This window comes from Rhinoraja longicauda, chromosome 43 (genome assembly GCF_053455715.1).
Source record: "Rhinoraja longicauda isolate Sanriku21f chromosome 43, sRhiLon1.1, whole genome shotgun sequence".
Taxonomy (NCBI): domain Eukaryota; kingdom Metazoa; phylum Chordata; class Chondrichthyes; order Rajiformes; family Arhynchobatidae; genus Rhinoraja; species Rhinoraja longicauda.
Genome location: NC_135995.1, coordinates 7,694,918 through 7,714,803, shown reverse-complemented (window position 1 = coordinate 7,714,803; position 19,886 = coordinate 7,694,918). Strand labels below are relative to the sequence as shown.

Genomic DNA, 19,886 nt, shown 5'->3' with positions numbered 1-19,886 from the left:
AGGGAAGGGGAGGTGGGGCGGGTCTGTACGAAGGGAAGGGGAGCAGTCTTGCCCGGGGTAGAGATCAGTCCACAGCGAGGGGGAGAGAATCCCTGTACATGGGGAGGGAGAGAAAACGAGAGAGAGAGAGAGAGTTAACATTGACACACACCCTCCCTCCGCACCGTCCCCTCCACAATCCCCCAGTCACACATACGCACAAACAAACAAACACACGTAGAAAAAAAATCCAGTAGATTAGCCAAGCACGATTTCCCCTTCGTAAATCCACGCTGACTCGGAACGATCCTGTTACTGTGATCCAAACGCTCCGCAATTTCGTCTTTTATAATTCACTCCAGCATCTTCCCACCACTGATGTCAGACTAACTGGTCTTTAATTTCCCATTTTTCTCTCCCTCCTTTCTTGAAAAGTGGGATAACATTAGCTACCCTCCAATCCACAGGATCTATAGAACATTGGAAAATAATCACTAATGCGTCCACATCAGGCCCTGGGGATTTATCAGCCTTCAGTCCCATCAGTCTACCCAAAACTTTTTCCTGCCTAATGTGGATTTCCTCCAGTTCCTCTGTCACTCTAGGATCTCTGGCCACTAGAACATCTGCTTGTATCTTCCTTAGTGAAGACCCCACACCTTTCAGTCTGAAGATGCGTCCCGACCCGAAACGTCACCTATCCATGTTCTCCACAGATGCTGCCTGACCCGCTGAGTTACTCCAGCACTCTGTGAAACGTCAACTATCCATGTTCTCCAGAGATGCTGCCTGACCCGCTGAGTTACTCCAGCACTCTGTGAAACGTCACCTATCTGCGTTCTCCACAGACGCTGCCCGACCCGCTGAGTTACTCCAGCACTCTGTGAAACGTCACCTATCCATGTTCTCCACAGATGCTGCCTGACCCGCTGAGTTACTCCAGCACTCTGTGCGTCTTTTTCCTTTTGTAAACCCAGTATCCACGGAGCCTCGTGTCTGCTGTTTGAAGAGATCTCTGTACCGTGACGCGGGGACGCGGAGAGAACTCAAACGCGGGTTATTTTTTAAAGACTTTATTAAAGGTCAAGTTAAAGGTGAAGAGTTACAAACGTGAGCGGAGCCACAGCGGGTGATGTGCGCGCCGGCGGGTCGCAGACTGGAGCCCGCGATGTTGTAATGAGGTGTTGCATTTTGTGACGTGGAACAAGGGCAGGACCCACACAGTGAACGGTAGTCCTCTGGGGAGTGTTGTAGAGCAGAGGGATCTAGGAGTTCAGGGGCATGGTTCCTTGAAGGTCGAGTCGCAGGTGGATAAGGCGGTCAAAAGGCTTTTGGCACATTGGCCTTCATCAGTCAGAGTATTGAGGATGGAAGTTGGGAGGTCGTGTTGCAGTTTGGGGATTAAATGGGAGCCGTTCAGCGCCGACCTGTTGTCCACCGGGTTTCTGCCCCACAGCCCCTGAGCCCCGCTCCTGACGCCGGTCCCGGGACCCGACCCTTTTACACACCCGGAGCGGAACCGGAGCAGATTCTCACCCACTTGTCTACATCCCAAGGCCCGAAGAAAGGATAAAGTTTCCCCGTGAATTTATTCCCAGTGAAGGTGTGGAGATGGGACTTGGTGGCCGCGTCGTAAAATGAAACTGTCCCGGACTCGTAACTGAGATAAACTCCCACCCTCCCGGGGATGGGACGGGCGGGGAGAGGGGATCGAGGGGAGGTGAATGCTTCAAACTCGTCATCCACCCGCCAGATGCTCCAGACTCCAGTCTCCGGGGCCAGTGTGACCCATCCCTTCCTGTCCACAGACTCTGCGGCGACTCCCAGACTCCAGTCCTCACTCCCCGCCACCTCCACCTCCCAGTAATGTCTCCCCGATGTGAACCCCTCCGATCCCAGCACACACGGACTGTCTGTAAACCTCTTCCCGGTGTCAGGGAGACGCCTCTCTGTCCGGGTCCGTCTCACCCTCTTCCGATCCTCAGACACCTCGAGCCGCGCATGCGCTGTTTCCACATCCAGGGTGACGGAGACTGGGGGGAGAAGCAGAGAATCAGAGAGTCCCCGGGGGGGGGGGGGGGGGGTCGGGGGGAGACTCGGGCAGCGCGGCCCCGGGACCGGGGGGAGAGGCCGCTCGGCCTCAGGCACAGGCGGGCGGACAACTGAAACCCTGCCCGGGGTTTCACCCACGACCACATCGGGGGGGGGGGGACAACAGACATCTCCCCAGGAGTTTTTATCCGGGGATGGAGAGGTGAATTTCGTGAGGTGGGGGGGGGGGTGGACGGGGAGGACGGGTGCGGAGAGTGAGGAGGATTGGGAGATTGCGGTGGTGAAGGAGAAACGAAGGGGGGGGGGGGGCTACTCACATATGGAGGCAGATCGGAGCAAGAGGATATTGAGGTTAGCAGTCATTTGAGGAGTTTATAGAGGAGGTAGAGGTGCGTGGTGGGGTCATCATGATCACAGTGAAAGGGGGCAGACACGAGGGGCCAGATGACCTGCCCCCTGTTTCTATGAGTGGAGGGTGAGAGAGAGGGAGGGGTGGCTTGGACCATGGAAGGAAGCAGAGGTTGAATGATCGGGTGTTGGACAGAATGGGTGGAGACTTGTGGTTGTGGGGTCGTTGAAAGAGAGCGGATTCACGGGTGGATTTGATGGGTGTGTACAACTAACTCACTGATCTCATTGTAAACCAATATATGAACTTCACTGAGGGACTTGACAATGTTCCGCGTGCAAAGGCTGGTCCAGAAAGCCAAGGCAGGTGGGATCCAAGGCGAGCTGGTGAAATGGATCCACGTGGCTTGGCGGTTGGAGGTAGAAGGTAGCGGTAGAAGGATGATTTTTCTGCTTGGAGGTCTGTGGCTTGTGGTGTGTAGCAGAGATCGGCGCTGCAACCTTTGCTGTTCATGTTATATGATCATGGCTTCGATGTGAATGTGGGAGGTGTGATTAGTAAGTTTGTGGAGGAAGCAAAAATTGTGGATCGTGGGGAAGGTTGTCAAAGTCTGCAGCAGGATGCAGGGTAATTATCTAAACCTTATTCTCCATGCAGGGATATCAAATCACGAGAGTGCAGGTTTATATTGAGAGCAAAGAATTTTAAAGTATATCTGAGATTTAGGTTTTAATGGACCCAGGAGATTGGCTGAGAAGCTGCTGGAACTGGGGCTTTGCACCCCTCTGTGTGCCTGGGTCCTGGACTTTCTCACCGCCAGGCCCCAAGTGGTCAGGATGGGGGAACACACATCAAGCTCCCTCACCCTGAACATAGGATCCCCCCAGGGTTGCGTCCTTAGTCCCCTACTGTACTCCCTGTACACACATGACTGTGGGGCCAGGTTCAGCTCAAACTCCATCATCAATTTTGCTGATGACACTGTGGTGGTGGGCCGGATCTCCGACAATGATGAGAAGGCCTACCGGGAGGAGGTGGCTGATCTGGCACTCTGGTCACTAAAGTCACTAATGCCACTAAAACTAAAGAGCTGATTATGGACTTTAGAAGGGCTCAACATCCAAGGACGTACACGCCACTGGAGATAAATGGGTCTACTGTGGATAGGGTGAGCAGTTTTAAATACTTGGGAGTCCACATCACACAGGATCTGACATGGGCAACGCACATTGCAGCACTGGTGGGTAAGGCAAAGCAGCGCCTTTACCACCTTAGACAGCTGAGGAAATTCAGAGTGTCTCTGAGAATCCTTCAGTGCTTCTATTCTGGGGCTGTAGAGAGCATCCTGTCCGGTAACATTACAGTCTGGTTTGGGAACAGCTCTGCCCAGGACAGGATGGCCCTGCAGAGAGTAGTGCGTTCGGCAGAACGCACCGTGGGAACTACACTCGCCCCCCTGCAGGACCTGTACATCAGGAGGTGTAGATCGAGAGCAAGCAAGATTATGAGGGACCTCTACCACCCCAGCAACGGACTGTTCCAGCTGCTACGGTCAGGCAAACACAGCAGAGATCGGCGCTGCAACCTTTGCTGTTTATGTTATATGATCATAGCTTGGATGTGAATGTGGGAGGTGTGATTAGTAAGTTTGGGGAGGAAGCAAAAATTGTGGATCGTGGGGAAGGTTGTCAAAGTCTGCAGCAGAATGCAGGGTAATTATCTAAACCTTATTCGCATGCAGGGATATCAAATCACAGGTTAGTCGGGAAGTGGTGTTAGGTAAATTAAATGGATTAAAGGCAGTTAAATCCCCAGGGCCTGATAAGCTGCATACCAGAGTGCTTAAGGAAGTAGCCTCAGAAATAGTGGATGCATTAGTGATAATTTTTCAAAACTCTTTAGATTCTGGAGTAGTTCCTGAGGACTGGAGGGTAGCTAATGTAACCCCACTTTTTAAAAAGGGAGGGAGAGAGAAAACGGGGAATTATAGACCAGTTAGCCTAACATCGGTAGTGGGGAAAATGCTAGAGTCAGTTATTAAAGATGTGATAGCATTACATTTGGAAAGTGGTGAAATCATCGGACAAAGTCAGCATGGATTTACCAAAGGCAAATCATGTCTGACGAATCTTATAGAATTTTTCAAGGATGTAACTAGTAGAGTGGATAAGGGAGAACCAGTCGATGTGTTATATCTGGACTTTCAGAAGGCCTTCGACAAGGTCCCACATAGGAGATTGGTGTACAAACTTAAAGCACACGGTATTGAGGGTTCAGTGTTGAGGTGGATAGAAAATTGGTTGGCGGACAGGAAGCAAAGAGTAGGAATAAACGGGTCCTTTTCGGAATGGCAGGCAGTGACTGGTGGGGTACCGCAAGGCTCAGTGCTGGGACCCCAGTTATTTACAGTGTATATTAATGATTTGGACGAGGGAATTGAATGCAACATCTCTAAGTTTGCGGATGACACGAAGCTGGGTGGCAGTGTTAGCTGCGAGGAGGATGCTAGGAGGCTGCAGAGTGACTTGGATAGATTAGGCGAGTGGGCAAATGCATGGCAGATGCAATATAATGTGGATAAATGTGAGGTTATCCACTTTGGCGGCAAGAACAAGAAAGCAGAGTATTACCTGAATGGTGACCGATTGGGAGAAGGGGAGATGCAACGTGACCTGGGTGTCATGGTGCACCTGTCATTGAAAGCAAGCGTGCAGGTGCAGCAGGCAGTGAAGAAAGCGAATGGTATGTTGGCATTCATAGCAAGAGGATTTGAGTTTAGGAGCAGGGAGGTTCTGCTGCAGTTGTACAGGGCCTTGGTGAGACCGCACCTGGAGTATTGTGTGCAGTTTTGGTCTCCTAACCTGAGGAAAGACGTTCTTGCCTTAGAGGGAGTACAGAGAAGGTTCACCAGATTGATCCCTGGGATGGCGGGACTTACATATGAGGAAAGACTAGATAGACTGGGCTTGTACTCGCTGGAATTTAGAAGACTGAGGGGGGATCTTATAGAAACATATAAAATTCTTAAGGGGTTGGAGAGGCTAGATGCGGGAAGATTGTTCCCAATGTTGGGGGAGTCCAGAACCAGGGGTCACAGCTTAAGGATAAGGGGGAAGTCTTTTAGGACCGAGATGAGAAAACATTTCTTCACACAGAGAGTGGTGAGTCTGTGGAATTCTCTGCCACAGAAGGTAGTTGAGGCCAGTTCATTGGCTATATTTAAGAGGGAATTAGATGTGGCCCTTTTTGTTAAAGGGATCAGGGGGTATGGAGAGAAGGCAGGTACAGGCTACTGAGCTGAATGATCAGCCATGATCATATTGAATGGCGGTGCAGGCTCGAAGGGCCGAATGGCCTACTCCTGCACCTATTTTCTATGTTTCTATGTTTCTATGAGAGTGCAGGTTTCTATTGAGAGCAAAGAATTTTAAAGTATATCTGAGATTTAGGTTTTACTAGACCAAGTGGACCCGCTGGGCCCAACTTCTCCTGCATTGGTGCAGCACCTTCTCCTCCCCCCTGCCTCCCTCACTCTCCCCCCCTCTCTCCCTCCATCTACCCTACCTCCCTAGGAGATAGGTTTAAGCTTTAAAATGTGGAATAACTTTAAAATTATAACACCGATTTCAATGAAACTTCTTCCATTAGCACCAAAGGGATGACGGTGAGTAAGGTGGGCTTAAAATCGTCATGCTATCATGTACCGTTTTCGCTCTAGTTCCAGAACAAACAAACAAACGAGAGGTTTAGTACATAGATTTACACTGAGAGTGGGTGATATCTGGAACATGCTACAGAGGAGGTGGTGGAGTGAGATATCATCAATATATTGGAGGTACTTAAATAGGTGAGGTGCAGAAGAATGCCAATGGAATGTGGGCAAATCGATTCGTATAGCTGGACAAAAGATGGTCATGGACACGATGGGCCGAAGGGCCAGACTCTGTAATGTACAACCATTGCTCTCAGCTCCAAGAGCACTGAATGACTGAGTCTCCACAGCCACCGGTGCAGGGTCGTTCCCCAGCCTCTGCATGCAGTAATGTCTCCTTATCTCTGTGCTACACGGTGCAGCCCACATTCTGAGAGAGTGCCCGCTCTCCAGACACCTCTGACAGGGGAACCATCCTCCCTGCATCCAGCCCACTGAGCCCTGTAATAACTCTGTGTTTCACTGAGATCCCCTCTAATACACCCAAACACTCGAGTACACAGGCCTGGTCTACTCAATCTCACCCCGCACAGCAAACTCATTGTCCCAGGGACAAGTATTGTTAATCTTTGCTGCATTCCCTCTGTGTCAAGTATGTCAATTTATCGGTACACAGGAGGAAAGGAACACAAGAAAACAGGAGCAGGATTAGGACCCACTCCTCAGGCTTGTCCCTCCATTGAATGTGATCATGGCTGATCTAAGCTGGCACCAATTCCTCTTCTGTGTGAGTTCCCCATCATCTTATATTTTCGATCTATCAAATATTTATTTGTAGCCAAATTGCATGTATCCAACATCTCAGCTTTTTACCATCACCCTGGGCACAACATGCCAGATATTCACTGCCCTCCGAGAGATGCAACTTCTACACACCGCATGGGAGGCCGCTCTGGAAGGTTGGATCTCATGGAATCCGGGGTGAACTAGCGGATGTAACACAACATTACCTGAAGGTCGCAGAGGATGTTGGTAGAGGGTTGTTTTTCAGACTGGAGACAGAGCCCACTGTTGTCCCTTATTTATATACACGATTGTGTGTGTATGTAGGCTGCACGGTTCGTCAGTTTGCAGATGGAAGTAAAATTGGTGACATTGTGGAGAGTGAAGAATGTTACCTGAGAGTAAATGTGATCCCTGTGAACTGGACCAATGGGCTCAGGAACGGCAGGTGGGATTTATTCATGTGAAGGTGAGGCGATGCACTTTGCTGAGACAAACCAGGGCAGGACATACACAGTAAACGGGGAGCTTTATAGAACGGAAAGATGTCGGGGTGCAGGTACACAGTGCCATGGAAGATGCAACGGTGACAGGCAGGGAGGTGTAGAATGTGTTTGTCGCTCATGCTTTCACAGGTCAGGATATTAAATACAGCGTTTGACACAATGAGGTTGTGTGTAAATTGGAGAGGGTGCAAAAGGGTTTACGCCAATTTCATCAGGTCTGAAGGGAGACGTTGGACAGGCAGGGACATTTGTCTTTGGAGCCCATCAGGGTGCTTTAACAGTTGTGTATAAGATCTATATAAGGTGCACAGATGAGGTGAATAGCCACAGTATTTTAGCCAAAGGTAGGAGAGTCTAAACCTCGAGTGCATCAGTTCAAGGTGAGAGTGGAAACAGTAAAAAGGAGCAGTTTTTCCAGTCAATGCGTTGTGTAAGTATGGAACGAACTGACAGAGGAAATGGTGGAGGGAGGTACAATGACGAACATTTACAGACAGTTGGGTGGATACGTGGATCAGAAAGACTTGGAAGAATATGTGTCAAACTCAGGCAGGTGGGACAAGCTCGGTTGGGCAGATTGGTTGGCATGGTCGTGTCGAGTCAAAGGGCCTGTTTCTGTGTGACACAGCTCTCTGACTTTGTGATGCTTTTCTGTAGCTATGTTTGGTGGTAGATCAAATCTTCAATTTCCCTTCAGTCCAAAATACCATTAATGCTTGCATCTACACATTACTTAAAGATGTCAGAAACAAGAACAATGGAAAAGGTGTAAGCTTTACCTTGCTTGATGGCATCAGATGCTTCTGCCAATACCGTGTTGTACAAAAAAGGAGTTTCAAACTTTTCAAGCAGCAAGTGACCATCTACCACCAACTGTGGTTTGGCTTCAACACCAACTCTGCAAATATTTAACAGCTGGTTATAAACTGAGCGTTAGAAATATATTGGGCTGTTCAACAAAACAATAGACAATATACAATATGTGCAGCAGGAGGCCATTCGGCCCTTCGAGCCAGAACCTCCATTCAATGTGATCATGGCTGATCATTCTCAATCAGTACCCCTTTCCTGCCTTCTCCCCATACTCCCTGACTCCACTATCCTTAAGAGCTCTATCTAGCTCTCACTTGAATGCATCCAGAGAACTGCCCTCCACTGCCTTCTGAGGCAGAGAATTCCACAGATTTACAACTCTCTGACTGAAAAAGATTTCCCTCACCGCCGTTCTAAATGGCCTACCCTTATTCTTAAACTGTGGCCCCTAGTTCTGGACTCCCCCAACATTGGGAACATGTTTCCTGCCTCTAACGTGTCCAACCCCTTAATAATCTTATATGTTTCAATAAGATCCCCTCTCATCCTTCTAAATTCCAGTATATACAAGCCTAGTCGCTCTAGTCTTTCAACATATGACAGCCTCAAGCTCATCCACTTTATTTTTTATACTTCGCGCATTTAAATACAACACTTTACCTTCGGTATTCACCTCCCCTCTCACACCTGTTACAATTTGCCCTGACCTTACTCTCTTATCCCATCTAGAACTTCCCTTCCCATTTATTCAAGAGTCCTTTACAGTTTCTCATGTATTCGCTTCCCCTTTAACTCCATCTTCATATTCCCAATTTGTCAACCCCTCCCCCTCACTACTCAGTTTAAAGCCACACATGCAGCACCAGCAAACCTGCCTGCCAGAATGTTGGTCCCCCTGCTGTTAAGGTGCAATGTTACAATGAGGTGCAATGTTACAATGTTACAATGAGGTGCAATGTTACAATAAGGTGCAATGTTACAATAAGGTGCAATGTTACAATGTTACAATGAGGTGCAATGTTACAATAAGGTGCAATGTTACAATGTTACAATAAGGTGCAATGTCACAATAAGGTGCAATGTTACCAAACCTTACAATGTTTCCGTCAAGAGCATGTCCTACCTTCGCTTGCGACCAGCTTCCTCCTGAAAGAAATAAAACACAAACCTCAATTGACTGAGATGGACCGTCCTATTCCCGACAGCGGGAATTTGTCCATATTTCTACAACCCTCTGATAATTCCCATTCCCCAACTCTTATCACCGCTGTCATGCAGATAGAAAGCGGACATTACCATCGAGACGTAGAACGAAGGGGGAAAGCATAAGGAATGTTCATGAGAATGACGCCATAACTGAGAGGATGGAACTCAATGCAAAGACTGGGCAGGTTGTGGGAGTTTATCTGGGCAAGATGTCAGGAATGATGAGATAAGATTTAAGTTTATCGGTGGATTTAAATGGGTGAGGATGAAATAATATGTCTAATCGATGGGAGAGCAAAAATCAAACCTGAAATGTAACGCGGTCTTTAACAAATACCAAAAGGAATGCAGTCATGAGAACATGGACCTCACTTGCATTGGAGGGACTCAAGCCAACAGCAGAGATAATTTAAGGGCAAGTGGGATAATCACGTGAGCACTCCTGGAATTCGGGGTATTGTTACGGAGTGCGGTGAGTAGATGGGAGGGATTTTGAATGGAGCAGAAATCTTGACTGGATAGGATGGGCTGAATGGCCTGTCTATGATGTAGAATGGGAAGTCATTCTATGGTGAACAAAGGTGGGTAAAACAAACAGAGCAAATTCCCCCAAGGTGACCGCCCACTGCTGATGGGAACTGGATGTAGATGATCAATCTGCTGTGTGCGCCACGTTCTAGATTTCAATGTTAATCCCCACACTGTGGTCATGGCTGATTTAGCCCAGGACTGAACTCCTCCGCTTTGTCCCATTCCCTTTGATTTCAGTTCCCTGAACTTTCAAAAATGTATCTTCCTCTAGTGTAAATACGTCTAACAGGTTAAACCTCTCAGAGTCTCTTGGTTGGAGAGTCCCAGAGATTTACTGCCCTCTGTCCATTCAGCGATCAGATATAGGATCACCCGTCGTAGTTCTAAACTCCACAAACACCTCTCTACATTCCGGCCAGGCAGTCCTGAGATCCCATAGATTATGCGGGAGACAATTTAGTTTGGGAACAACGACAGCTGGAACAGAAAGACCATTTACCCAGTTCTCAATTACTGGTAAAGGCAGCATTTATTTCTGAAATGTCACCACCGTTTTGTGACTGTGCCCTTTCACTTCATCAGAGTGTAGTGTCACCCCTCACCTTCAGAAACACCACATTGTCCTTTTGATCCATCTGTTGCTGGAACTTAAAGAGTTCCTCCTGAATAGATTTTAAATTCTCTTCGATCTCCCCAAGATTTTTCTTCATTCTTTTCAGAATCCTCTTTTCTTCCTCCCGGATATCTGCCAGTACCCGCTGCTCTTTCTTAGTGAGAACCTGGTGCAGTTCAGCAAATTGGGATGTGATCTTGGACTGAAGGTTGTGTGACTGTTCCTGTGAAATGAAAGGTGAAGATCAATATTTCATGTCACTGATTATGGTTCCTCGCGTCTTTACTGGTGACATTTGACCTGTGCATTTTTATTTGCTTTGGCAATTCAATAGTTTTTCTAAATGCTTCTAAAATATCGTGAGGGTAATCTTACAACCCATCAATCCTCTACCCCTAATGCAATTCCCAGCTGCCTATTCCTTCTCACGTGTCCATTAATTCCCATTTATCCATCCACCACCCCCTAGTGGGGTGCCGCAAGGCTCATTGCTGGGACCGCAGTTATTTACAATATATATTAACGATTTAGACGAGGGAATTAAATGTAATATCTCCAAGTTTGCAGATGCCACAAAGCTGGGCGGCAGTGTGAGCTGCAAGGAGGATGTTGTGAGGCTGCAGGGTGAGTTGGATAGGTTGGGTGAGTGGGCAGATGATGGCAGATGCAGTAAAATATGGATAAATGTAACGTTATGCACTTTTGTGGCAAGAACAAGAAAGCAGATTATTAGATTGGGTGTCCTTGTTCATCAGTCACTTAAAGTTAGGATGCAGGTACATCAGGCAGTGAAAGTAAGCATGCAGGTAGAGCAGGCAGTGAAGAAACCTAATGGCATGTTGGCCTTCATTGTGAGAGGATTTGGGTTTTGGAGCAAGGAGGTCCTACTGCAGTTGTGCAGGGTCCTGTTGAGACCACACCTGGAATATTGTGTGCAGTTTTGGTCTCCTAAATTAAGGAAGGACATTCTTGCTATTGATGGAGTGCAGTGTAGGTTCATCAGGTTAATTACTGGGATGGCAGGACTGACACATAATGAAAGAATTGGTCGACTGGGCTTGTATTCACTGGAATTTCGAAGGATGAGAGGGGATCTTATAGAAACATGTAAAATTCTTAAGGGATTGGAGAGGCTAGATGTGGGGAAAAATGTTCCTGATGTTGGGGGAGTCCAGAACCAGGGGTTATAGTTAAAGAATAAGGGGTAGGTCATGATCATATTGAATGGTGGTGTTGGCTCGAAGGGCCAAATGGCCTACTCTTGCACCTATTTTTCTATTTTCTGTTTAGGACTGATATAATAATAATAATAATAATAATATATTCCTTTATTCGTCCCACACGGGTGAAATTTACAATGAGGTGAGGACAATTATTTCACCCAAAGAGTTGTGGATCTATGGAATTCTCTGCCTCGGAAAGCAGTGGAGGCCAATACCCTGGATGTTTTCAAGCGTTAGATGTAGCTATTTGGGCTCATGGAATCAAGGAATATGGGGGAAAAGCAGAAACGGGGTACTGAATTTGGATGATCAGCCATGATCATACTAAATGGCGGTGCTGGCTTGAAGGGCCGAATGGCCTACTCCTGCACCTATTGTCTCTGCAGCGCCGGAGGCCAGGATCGAACCCGGTCCCCAGAACTGGGAGACAGCAGCAATACGTGTGTCACTGCGCTGCCCTGTTATTACACACATCACAGGGATCAAACCTGCACAAGATCAGGAAATCGAAACTTAAAGCCTCACCAGAACTCCAGAAATCTTCTCTTTCTGTTGCTGCTCCATTTGCTGGATCCCTGATTTATCTTTTGTGAGAGACCGGATGGAAGATTTCACCTGATCCTGGAATTGTGTTTGGAATCAGAAAATTAAATGGTTGAACAGTAAAAATGGAATTAAAATGATGCGATTAAAATCGGTTTGCTTTTACCTTGTGGTTTTCAACAGCTTCTTTAACCGGCATGAAGCTGTGAGACTTGTGTTCCCGCCCAGCTGCACAAACCAGGCAGATCAGCTTCTTATCAGTTTCACAAAACAGCTTCAGTTCTTCCTGATGTTCCTCGCAGTGAAGTTTACTTTCCTTCTCTGTCTGATTCAGGCTCAGTGTTCGAGCTTTCTCAGCCAGTCTCGCCAGGGCCCGATTCACCCTGAGGGTGCGGTCTGTAAACTCCTCTCTACATTCCGGGCAGGAGTTTCTCTCCTCCCTGTCCCAACTCTGTGTGATACAGGAGCGGCAGAAGTTGTGCCCGCACTCCAGTATAACCGGATCGGTGAAGAAATCCAGGCAGATGGGACAAACTGCCTCCTCCGCTAAACTCTCGACCTGGTCTTTCGAAGCCATTGTAACTCCGCCACTTCCTGGTTCAAATTCTTTGGCGCAGCTGCTGAACCCTTGCAGTATCGGGGCACGGCTGAGGGGAGGCGGAGCTCAGCCCCGTCAATCACAGCCCTGACCAGTAAGTGGATGCTATTTGATACAAGCTGCCTGTAAATTTCATTCCCTTAAACTAAATACATCAGTGTTTCCCATTGTGAATTGTTCATTATATTAGGCTGCACAATGATATTATATCCACAGCAAACACTGTTATTTCATTTAACAGTCTCATGTGCAAACTTGTCGTATGTTGAAAGGCTGGAGCGATTGGGCTTGTATACACTGGAATTTATAAGGATGAGGGGGGATCTTATTGAAACATATAAGGTAATTAGGGGATTGGACACATTAGAGGCAGGAAACATGTTCCCAATGTTGGGGGAGTCCAGAACAAGGGGCCAAAGTTTAAGAATAAGGGGTAGGCCATTTAGAACGGAGACTAGGAAGAACTTTTTCAGTCAGCGAGTGGTGAAGGTGTGGAATTCTCTGCCTCAGAGGGCAGTGGAGGCCAGTTCGTTGGATGCTTTCAAAAGAGAGCTGGATAGAGCTCTTAAGGATAGCGGAGTGAGGGGGTATGGGGAGAAGGCAGGAACGGGGTACTGATTGAGTGATCAGCCATGATCGCATTGAATGGCGGTGCTGGCTCGAAGGGCTGAATGGACTACTCCTGCACCTATTGTCTATTGTCTATTGAATTCAACTCAATGAGCCAATTATACTCTATCGTCACATGAAACTTGCAATCCGGTAAAATACAGACCTCCCCCAGGCAGTACAGAGAGAGTCGCCACGTTTCTGGGGCCGACAAAGTTGCGGGATGTTTAAGGAACTGTCTATATTTCCCCGCAGCGGCGAACCAGGTCCCGCCGCATGAGGCAGCAGGCGACCCCGCGCCGCCCCCCTTCCCTCTCGGCTCTGATTTTTGCACAGTGGGGGTAAATTTCAAGGGTCATGTTTTATCACACAGGGTGGTGGGTGCCTGGAACGTGCTGCTGGAGTGGTGGCATTGCATAGTCTGATCTGGGCTGAAGGGACTGATCTAGTTCTTTGTGGCCATCAACTAAACCGACAGGTTCATTATAGCTCCCATTCCCAGCTCTGCCCCCACAACCATTAGGTTGTTGGACCGACCTGCAGTGCCCGCGTTTGGCCCATATCCCTCCAAACCTGTCCTATCCATGTATCTATCCAACTACTTCGTAAACGTTGTGATAGTCTCTGCCCAACTACCCCCTGCAGCAGCTCGTTCCATATACCCACCACCCATATTGTGTTACCCCTCAGTTTCCTATTAAATCTTTCCACCCTCACCTTAAACTTATGTCCTCTGGTTCTCGATTCCTCTACTCTTGGCAAGAGACTGTACATCTTCCAGATCTGTTCCTCTCGTGTTTTTTTAGTCCTCTCTAAGGTCACCCCTCATCCTCCTGCGCACCAAGGTAGAGAGTTCCAGCCTGCTCAACCTCTCCTGATAGCTCGAGCCCTTGAGTCCTGGCAACATCCTCGTAAAACCTCTTTCCCTCTGATTATGCGCACTCATTATTGCAATAACAGGACGTTGCATTGTCGATAAACCGCCGTTCATCACAGATGGGAATGTTTAGAATTGCACAACGCTCAGGTTTGTTGACTTCCCATCAGCGTCTGAAGCAATGGAAGCCTGATTGGGGCAGGCACTCCACCAGCAGGCGCAGTGGAGGACAAGCCCATGTCAGCATCAAACACCCTGATGTGGAAATGGTGAAGGGCATCAGGCTCCTTGGCGTAAATATCATCAACGATCTATGGCGGGCCAACCACACTGAAGACACAGCCAAGACGCCACACCAACACCTGTACTTCATCAGTGGACTGAGGCAATTCGGCATGTCGCCAAACATGTGGTCAGGACAAGACAGTCCGAGCTATAGGCAGAGATTGAGTAGGTTGGGACTCTATCCCTTGGAGTGCAGGAGGATGAAGGGTAACCTTATAGAGCTGTATAAGGTCATGGGAGGAATAGATTGGGTGAACAGTGTCTCTTGCCCAGAGTAGGCAATTCGAGGACTAGACGACTTAGGTTTAAGGTGAAGGGGAAAAGATTTAATAAGAACCTGAGCGGTAACTTTTTGGCACAATGAGTGGTGGATTTGTGGAACAAACTACCAGAGGATGTGGTTGAGGCAGGGACTATCCCATCATTTAAGGAGCAGTTAGACAGGTACATGGATGGGCCTGGTTTGGAGGGATATGGACCAAAAGCTGGGACTAGTGTAGCTGGGACATGTTGGCCGCTGTCTCACTCTATCATTCTATTACTCTGGCAAACCTCCAAGATTCACCATAAAATGCGCACTGTCTGTTTGCGTCACAGCTTGGTTTGGGAAAAGAGCGCAAGAAATTTCAGAGAATTGTGGATGAGGCCCTGACCAGACTCCATCTGCACTTATTTATGTCTCGGAGAAGTAGACAACATAATCAAATACGTCCCCTCCCCCGGCCATTCCCTATTCTCCCTGCTCTTGTTGGGCAGAAGGTACAGAACCATGGAAGGGCGCACTGCCAGTCTCAGGAGCAGCCTCCTCCCCTCTGTTATCGAGCTTCTGAACGGTCTTTCCATCAGCTCGTCATTAGGTGTTGAAGGGTCATTTTTTGTGCTGCACTGATCTGTATCTTGTTTTCTCTGTTGCGTGGTAGTTGGAGGTTATTTTTCTGACGAGAGAGATGTTTACAGTGGACCTTACTTTACTTTAGACATACAGCATGGAAACAGGCCCATCGGTCACCAATTCACTCCTTTTCTTGAGAGATGCTGTCAGACCCGTTGAATTCCTGCAGCTTTTTGTGTCTGTCATCAATTCACACTTATTCTCTGTTGTCCCATTTCCCCATCTACTCCCCACACACTTGGGGCTTTTACAGAAGGCCAATAAACATACAAACCGGCATGTCCTTTGATTGTGGGAGGAAACCAGAACACCCGGAGGAAATCCACGAGGCCACAAGGAGAACGTGCAAACTTAGAACAGTCAGCAGCTGAGGTCAGGATCGAACCCGGGTCCCTGGCCTTGAGGCAGCGGCTCTTCCCGCTGCTCCACAATACCTCAGAAATATTAAGCCTTCTCTTTCCAAATACCCCATACTGCCGCCAAGGCTTTCTGTTTTTTTCTCTTGGCAGTTTATGGGCAGACTCACATTCCAATCGCCCATTGAACTGGAAAAACTAAAATAAAAACCCAGATGCTGAAAATCCAAAATGAAGACGTACAGTAAGATGCAAGAAATACTCAGAAGGTTGGTTAGCGTTTGTAGAGAAAGAAACGGAATTAATGACTCAGGTTGAACACCATTCGTCATCAGTATTTGATTTGGAATGTAAGGTCTGTTTCACCTTGCTGTTGCTGCCTGACCTGCTGAGTATTTGGGCCAATTTTTGCTTCTATTGCACATTTTAAAGCCTCAACGTTTTAAGCCATGCATTTGGTTTGGGCTTCGGGTGTGGTAACAGGTGACAAAAGTCACTTTTGGGCTTCGGGTGTGGTAACAGGTGACAAAAGTCACTTATTCAACCAGATTCCCGCTGTTTCTGCAATTGTCAAAGTGAATTCTCAAAGTTACAGCTGGTCTGTGGTCGCACCGCGTGGCGTTGCTGCCATCTAGTGGCAGAACCAAGATGTGCAAACAGTCCTGTTCCCGATTAACAGAACACGGTTTGGTGCAGAGATACAGCACGGAAACAGGCCTTTCGGCCCCCCGAAGATAGACACAAAAAGCTGAATTAGGTCAGCGGGTCAGGCAGCATCTCTGGTGAACAGGATTAGGAAACGTTTCGGGTTGAGACCCTTCTTCTGATTGGGAAAGTGAAACGAGATATATCGACAGTGGTACAAAGATTGTCAACAAATGAAAGAAAGATACGTGAACAAATAATGATGATAAAAGAAGCAGGCCATTGTTGGCTGTGAGCTCGGTGAAAACGAGTTACAGGCAATGAAACTCACCAGGACGACAGTGAAACTAGTACAACGACCAGGGTGGGGGAGGGACTGAATCCACGACCACCATCGATCACCCGTTCACACCAGTTCTATGTTATCCCACTTTCTCATCCACTCTCTATACATCAGGGGCTACTTCACAGGGGCCAACTAACCTACAAACCCGCACGTCTTTGGGATGTGGGAGAAAAGCGGAGCAACTAGAGGAAACAGAGATTAGCTTGGCATTGTACTGTTCCACGTTCTATGTGGGCCGAAGAGACTGTTCTAGTTCTACATGGCCATCAACACCGAGAGACCCATTGTATCTTCCACTCCCAACATTCATCTTTATTCTTCTGCCTTCAAGTAATTTCCGATTTAATTCCTCCCTCCTATTTACACCTCCAGAGTCAGACCTTTACCGCCCTCTTCCGAAGGACATCAACACCAATTCATTCACTCTGATATAACAGACTGTAGCTCTTGGAAATCCTCCTTCAGACCAAACAAGGGTCCCGACCCTGAAGCGTGATCTGTCCATTTCCATCCACAGATGCTGCCTGACCCGCTGAGTTACTCCAGCACTTTGTGAAACGTCACCTATCTATGTTCTCCACAGATGCTGCCTGACCCGCTGAGTTACTCCAGCACTCTGTGTGTCTTTTTCCTTTTGTAAACCCAGTATCCACGGATCCTCGCGTCTGCTGTTTGAAGAGATCTCTGTACCGTGACGCGGAGACGCGGAGAGAACTCAAACGCGGGTTATTTTGTTGAAGACTTTATTAAACGTCAAGTTAAAGGTGAAGAGTTACAAACGTGAGCGGAGCCACAGCGGGTGATGTGCGCGCCGGCGGGTCGCAGACTGGAGCCCCCGATGTTGTAATGAGGTGTTGCATTTTGTGACGTGGAACAAGGGCAGGACCCACACAGTGAACGGTAGTCCTCTGGGGAGTGTTGTAGAGCAGAGGGATCTAGGAGTTCAGGGGCACGGTTCCTTGAAGGTCGAGTCGCAGGTGGATAAGGCGGTCAAAAAGGCTTTTGGCACATTGGCCTTCATCAGTCAGAGTATTGAGGATGGAAGGTGGGAGGTCATGTTGCAGTTTGGGGATTAAATGGGAGCCGTTCAGCGCCGACCTGTTGTCCACCGGGTTTCTGCCCCACAGCCCCTGAGCCCCGCTCCTGACGCCGGTCCCGGGACCCAACCCTTTTACACACCCGGAGCGGAACCGGAGCAGATTCTCACCCACTTGTCTACATCCCAAGGCCCGAAGAAAGGATAAAGTTTCCCCGTGAATTTATTCCCAGTGAAGGTGTGGAGATGGGACTTGGTGGCCGCGTCGTAAAATGAAACTGTCCCGGACTCGTAACTGAGATAAACTCCCACCCTCCCGGGGATGGGACGGGCGGGGAGAGGGGATGGAGGGGAGGTGAATGCTTCAAACTCGTCACCCCCCCGCCAGATGCTCCAGACTCCAGTCTCCGGGGCCAGTGTGACCCATCCCTTCCTGTCCACAGACTCTGCGGCGACTCCCAGACTCCAGTCCTCACTCCCCGCCACCTCCACCTCCCAGTAATGTCTCCCCGATGTGAACCCCTCCGATCCCAGCACACACGGACTGTCTGTAAACCTCTTCCCGGTGTCAGGGAGACGCCTCTCTGTCCGGGTCAGTCTCACCCTCTTCCGATCCTCAGACACCTCGAGCCGCGCATGCGCTGTTTCCACATCCAGGGTGACGGAGACTGGGGGGGAGAAGCAGAGAATCAGAGAGTCCCCGGGGGGGGGGGGGGGGGGTCGGGGGGAGACTCGGGCAGCGCGGCCCCGGGACCGGGGGGAGAGGCCGCTCGGCCTCAGGCACAGGCGGGCGGACAACTGAAACCCTGCCCGGGGTTTCACCCACGACCACATCGGGGGGGGGGACAACAGACATCTCCCCAGGAGTTTTTATCCGGGGATGGAGAGGTGAATTTCGTGAGGTGGGGGGGGGGTGGACGGGGAGGACGGGTGTGGAGAGTGAGGAGGATTGGGAGATTGCGGTGGTGAAGGAGAAACGAAGGGGGGGGGGGGGCTACTCACATATGGAGGCAGATCGGAGCAAGAGGATATTGAGGTTAGCAGTCATTTGAGGAGTTTATAGAGGAGGTAGAGGTGCGTGGTGGGGTCATCATGATCACAGTGAAAGGGGGCAGACACGAGGGGCCAGATGACCTGCCCCCTGTTTCTATGAGTGGAGGGTGAGAGAGAGGGAGGGGTGGCTTGGACCATGGAAGGAAGCAGAGGTTGAATGATCGGGTGTTGGACAGAATGGGTGGAGACTTGTGGTTGTGGGGTCGTTGAAAGAGAGCGGATTCACGGGTGGATTTGATGGGTGTGTACAACTAACTCACTGATCTCATTGTAAACCAATATATGAACTTCACTGAGGGACTTGACAATGTTCCGCGTGCAAAGGCTGGTCCAGAAAGCCAAGGCAGGTGGGATCCAAGGCGAGCTGGTGAAATGGATCCACGTGGCTTGGCGGTTGGAGGTAGAAGGTAGCGGTAGAAGGATGATTTTTCTGCTTGGAGGTCTGTGGCTTGTGGTGTGTAGCAGAGATCGGCGCTGCAACCTTTGCTGTTCATGTTATATGATCATGGCTTCGATGTGAATGTGGGAGGTGTGATTAGTAAGTTTGTGGAGGAAGCAAAAATTGTGGATCGTGGGGAAGGTTGTCAAAGTCTGCAGCAGGATGCAGGGTAATTATCTAAACCTTATTCTCCATGCAGGGATATCAAATCACGAGAGTGCAGGTTTATATTGAGAGCAAAGAATTTTAAAGTATATCTGAGATTTAGGTTTTAATGGACCCAGGAGATTGGCTGAGAAGCTGCTGGAACTGGGGCTTTGCACCCCTCTGTGTGCCTGGGTCCTGGACTTTCTCACCGCCAGGCCCCAAGTGGTCAGGATGGGGGAACACACATCAAGCTCCCTCACCCTGAACATAGGATCCCCCCAGGGTTGCGTCCTTAGTCCCCTACTGTACTCCCTGTACACACATGACTGTGGGGCCAGGTTCAGCTCAAACTC

General features: G+C 48.9%; 2 protein-coding genes across 2 annotated transcripts in view; both read right to left on the bottom strand.

The window, feature by feature from the left end:
* Positions 1 to 1,118: 1,118 nt before the first annotated feature.
* On the bottom strand, positions 1,119 to 14,731 carry LOC144612215 (E3 ubiquitin-protein ligase TRIM39-like). The gene is made up of 5 exons (XM_078431773.1): positions 14,570 to 14,731; positions 12,417 to 12,737; positions 12,233 to 12,328; positions 8,101 to 8,236; positions 1,119 to 2,012 (listed from the first exon to the last, which is right to left on the bottom strand). Exons 1-5 carry the CDS (start codon positions 14,729 to 14,731, stop codon positions 1,480 to 1,482), a joined length of 1,248 nt encoding a protein of 415 aa, XP_078287899.1. The 3' UTR covers positions 1,119 to 1,479.
* A 2,954-nt stretch (positions 14,732 to 17,685) lies between these two features.
* LOC144612214 (zinc-binding protein A33-like) overlaps positions 17,686 to 19,886 on the bottom strand; it is a 30,630-nt gene continuing 28,429 nt past the window's right edge. Inside the window, exon 13 of the mRNA XM_078431772.1 lies at positions 17,686 to 18,562. Coding sequence (XP_078287898.1) covers positions 18,030 to 18,562 — 533 coding nt within the window. The 3' untranslated portion in view covers positions 17,686 to 18,029. The remainder of the gene's footprint in view (positions 18,563 to 19,886) is intronic.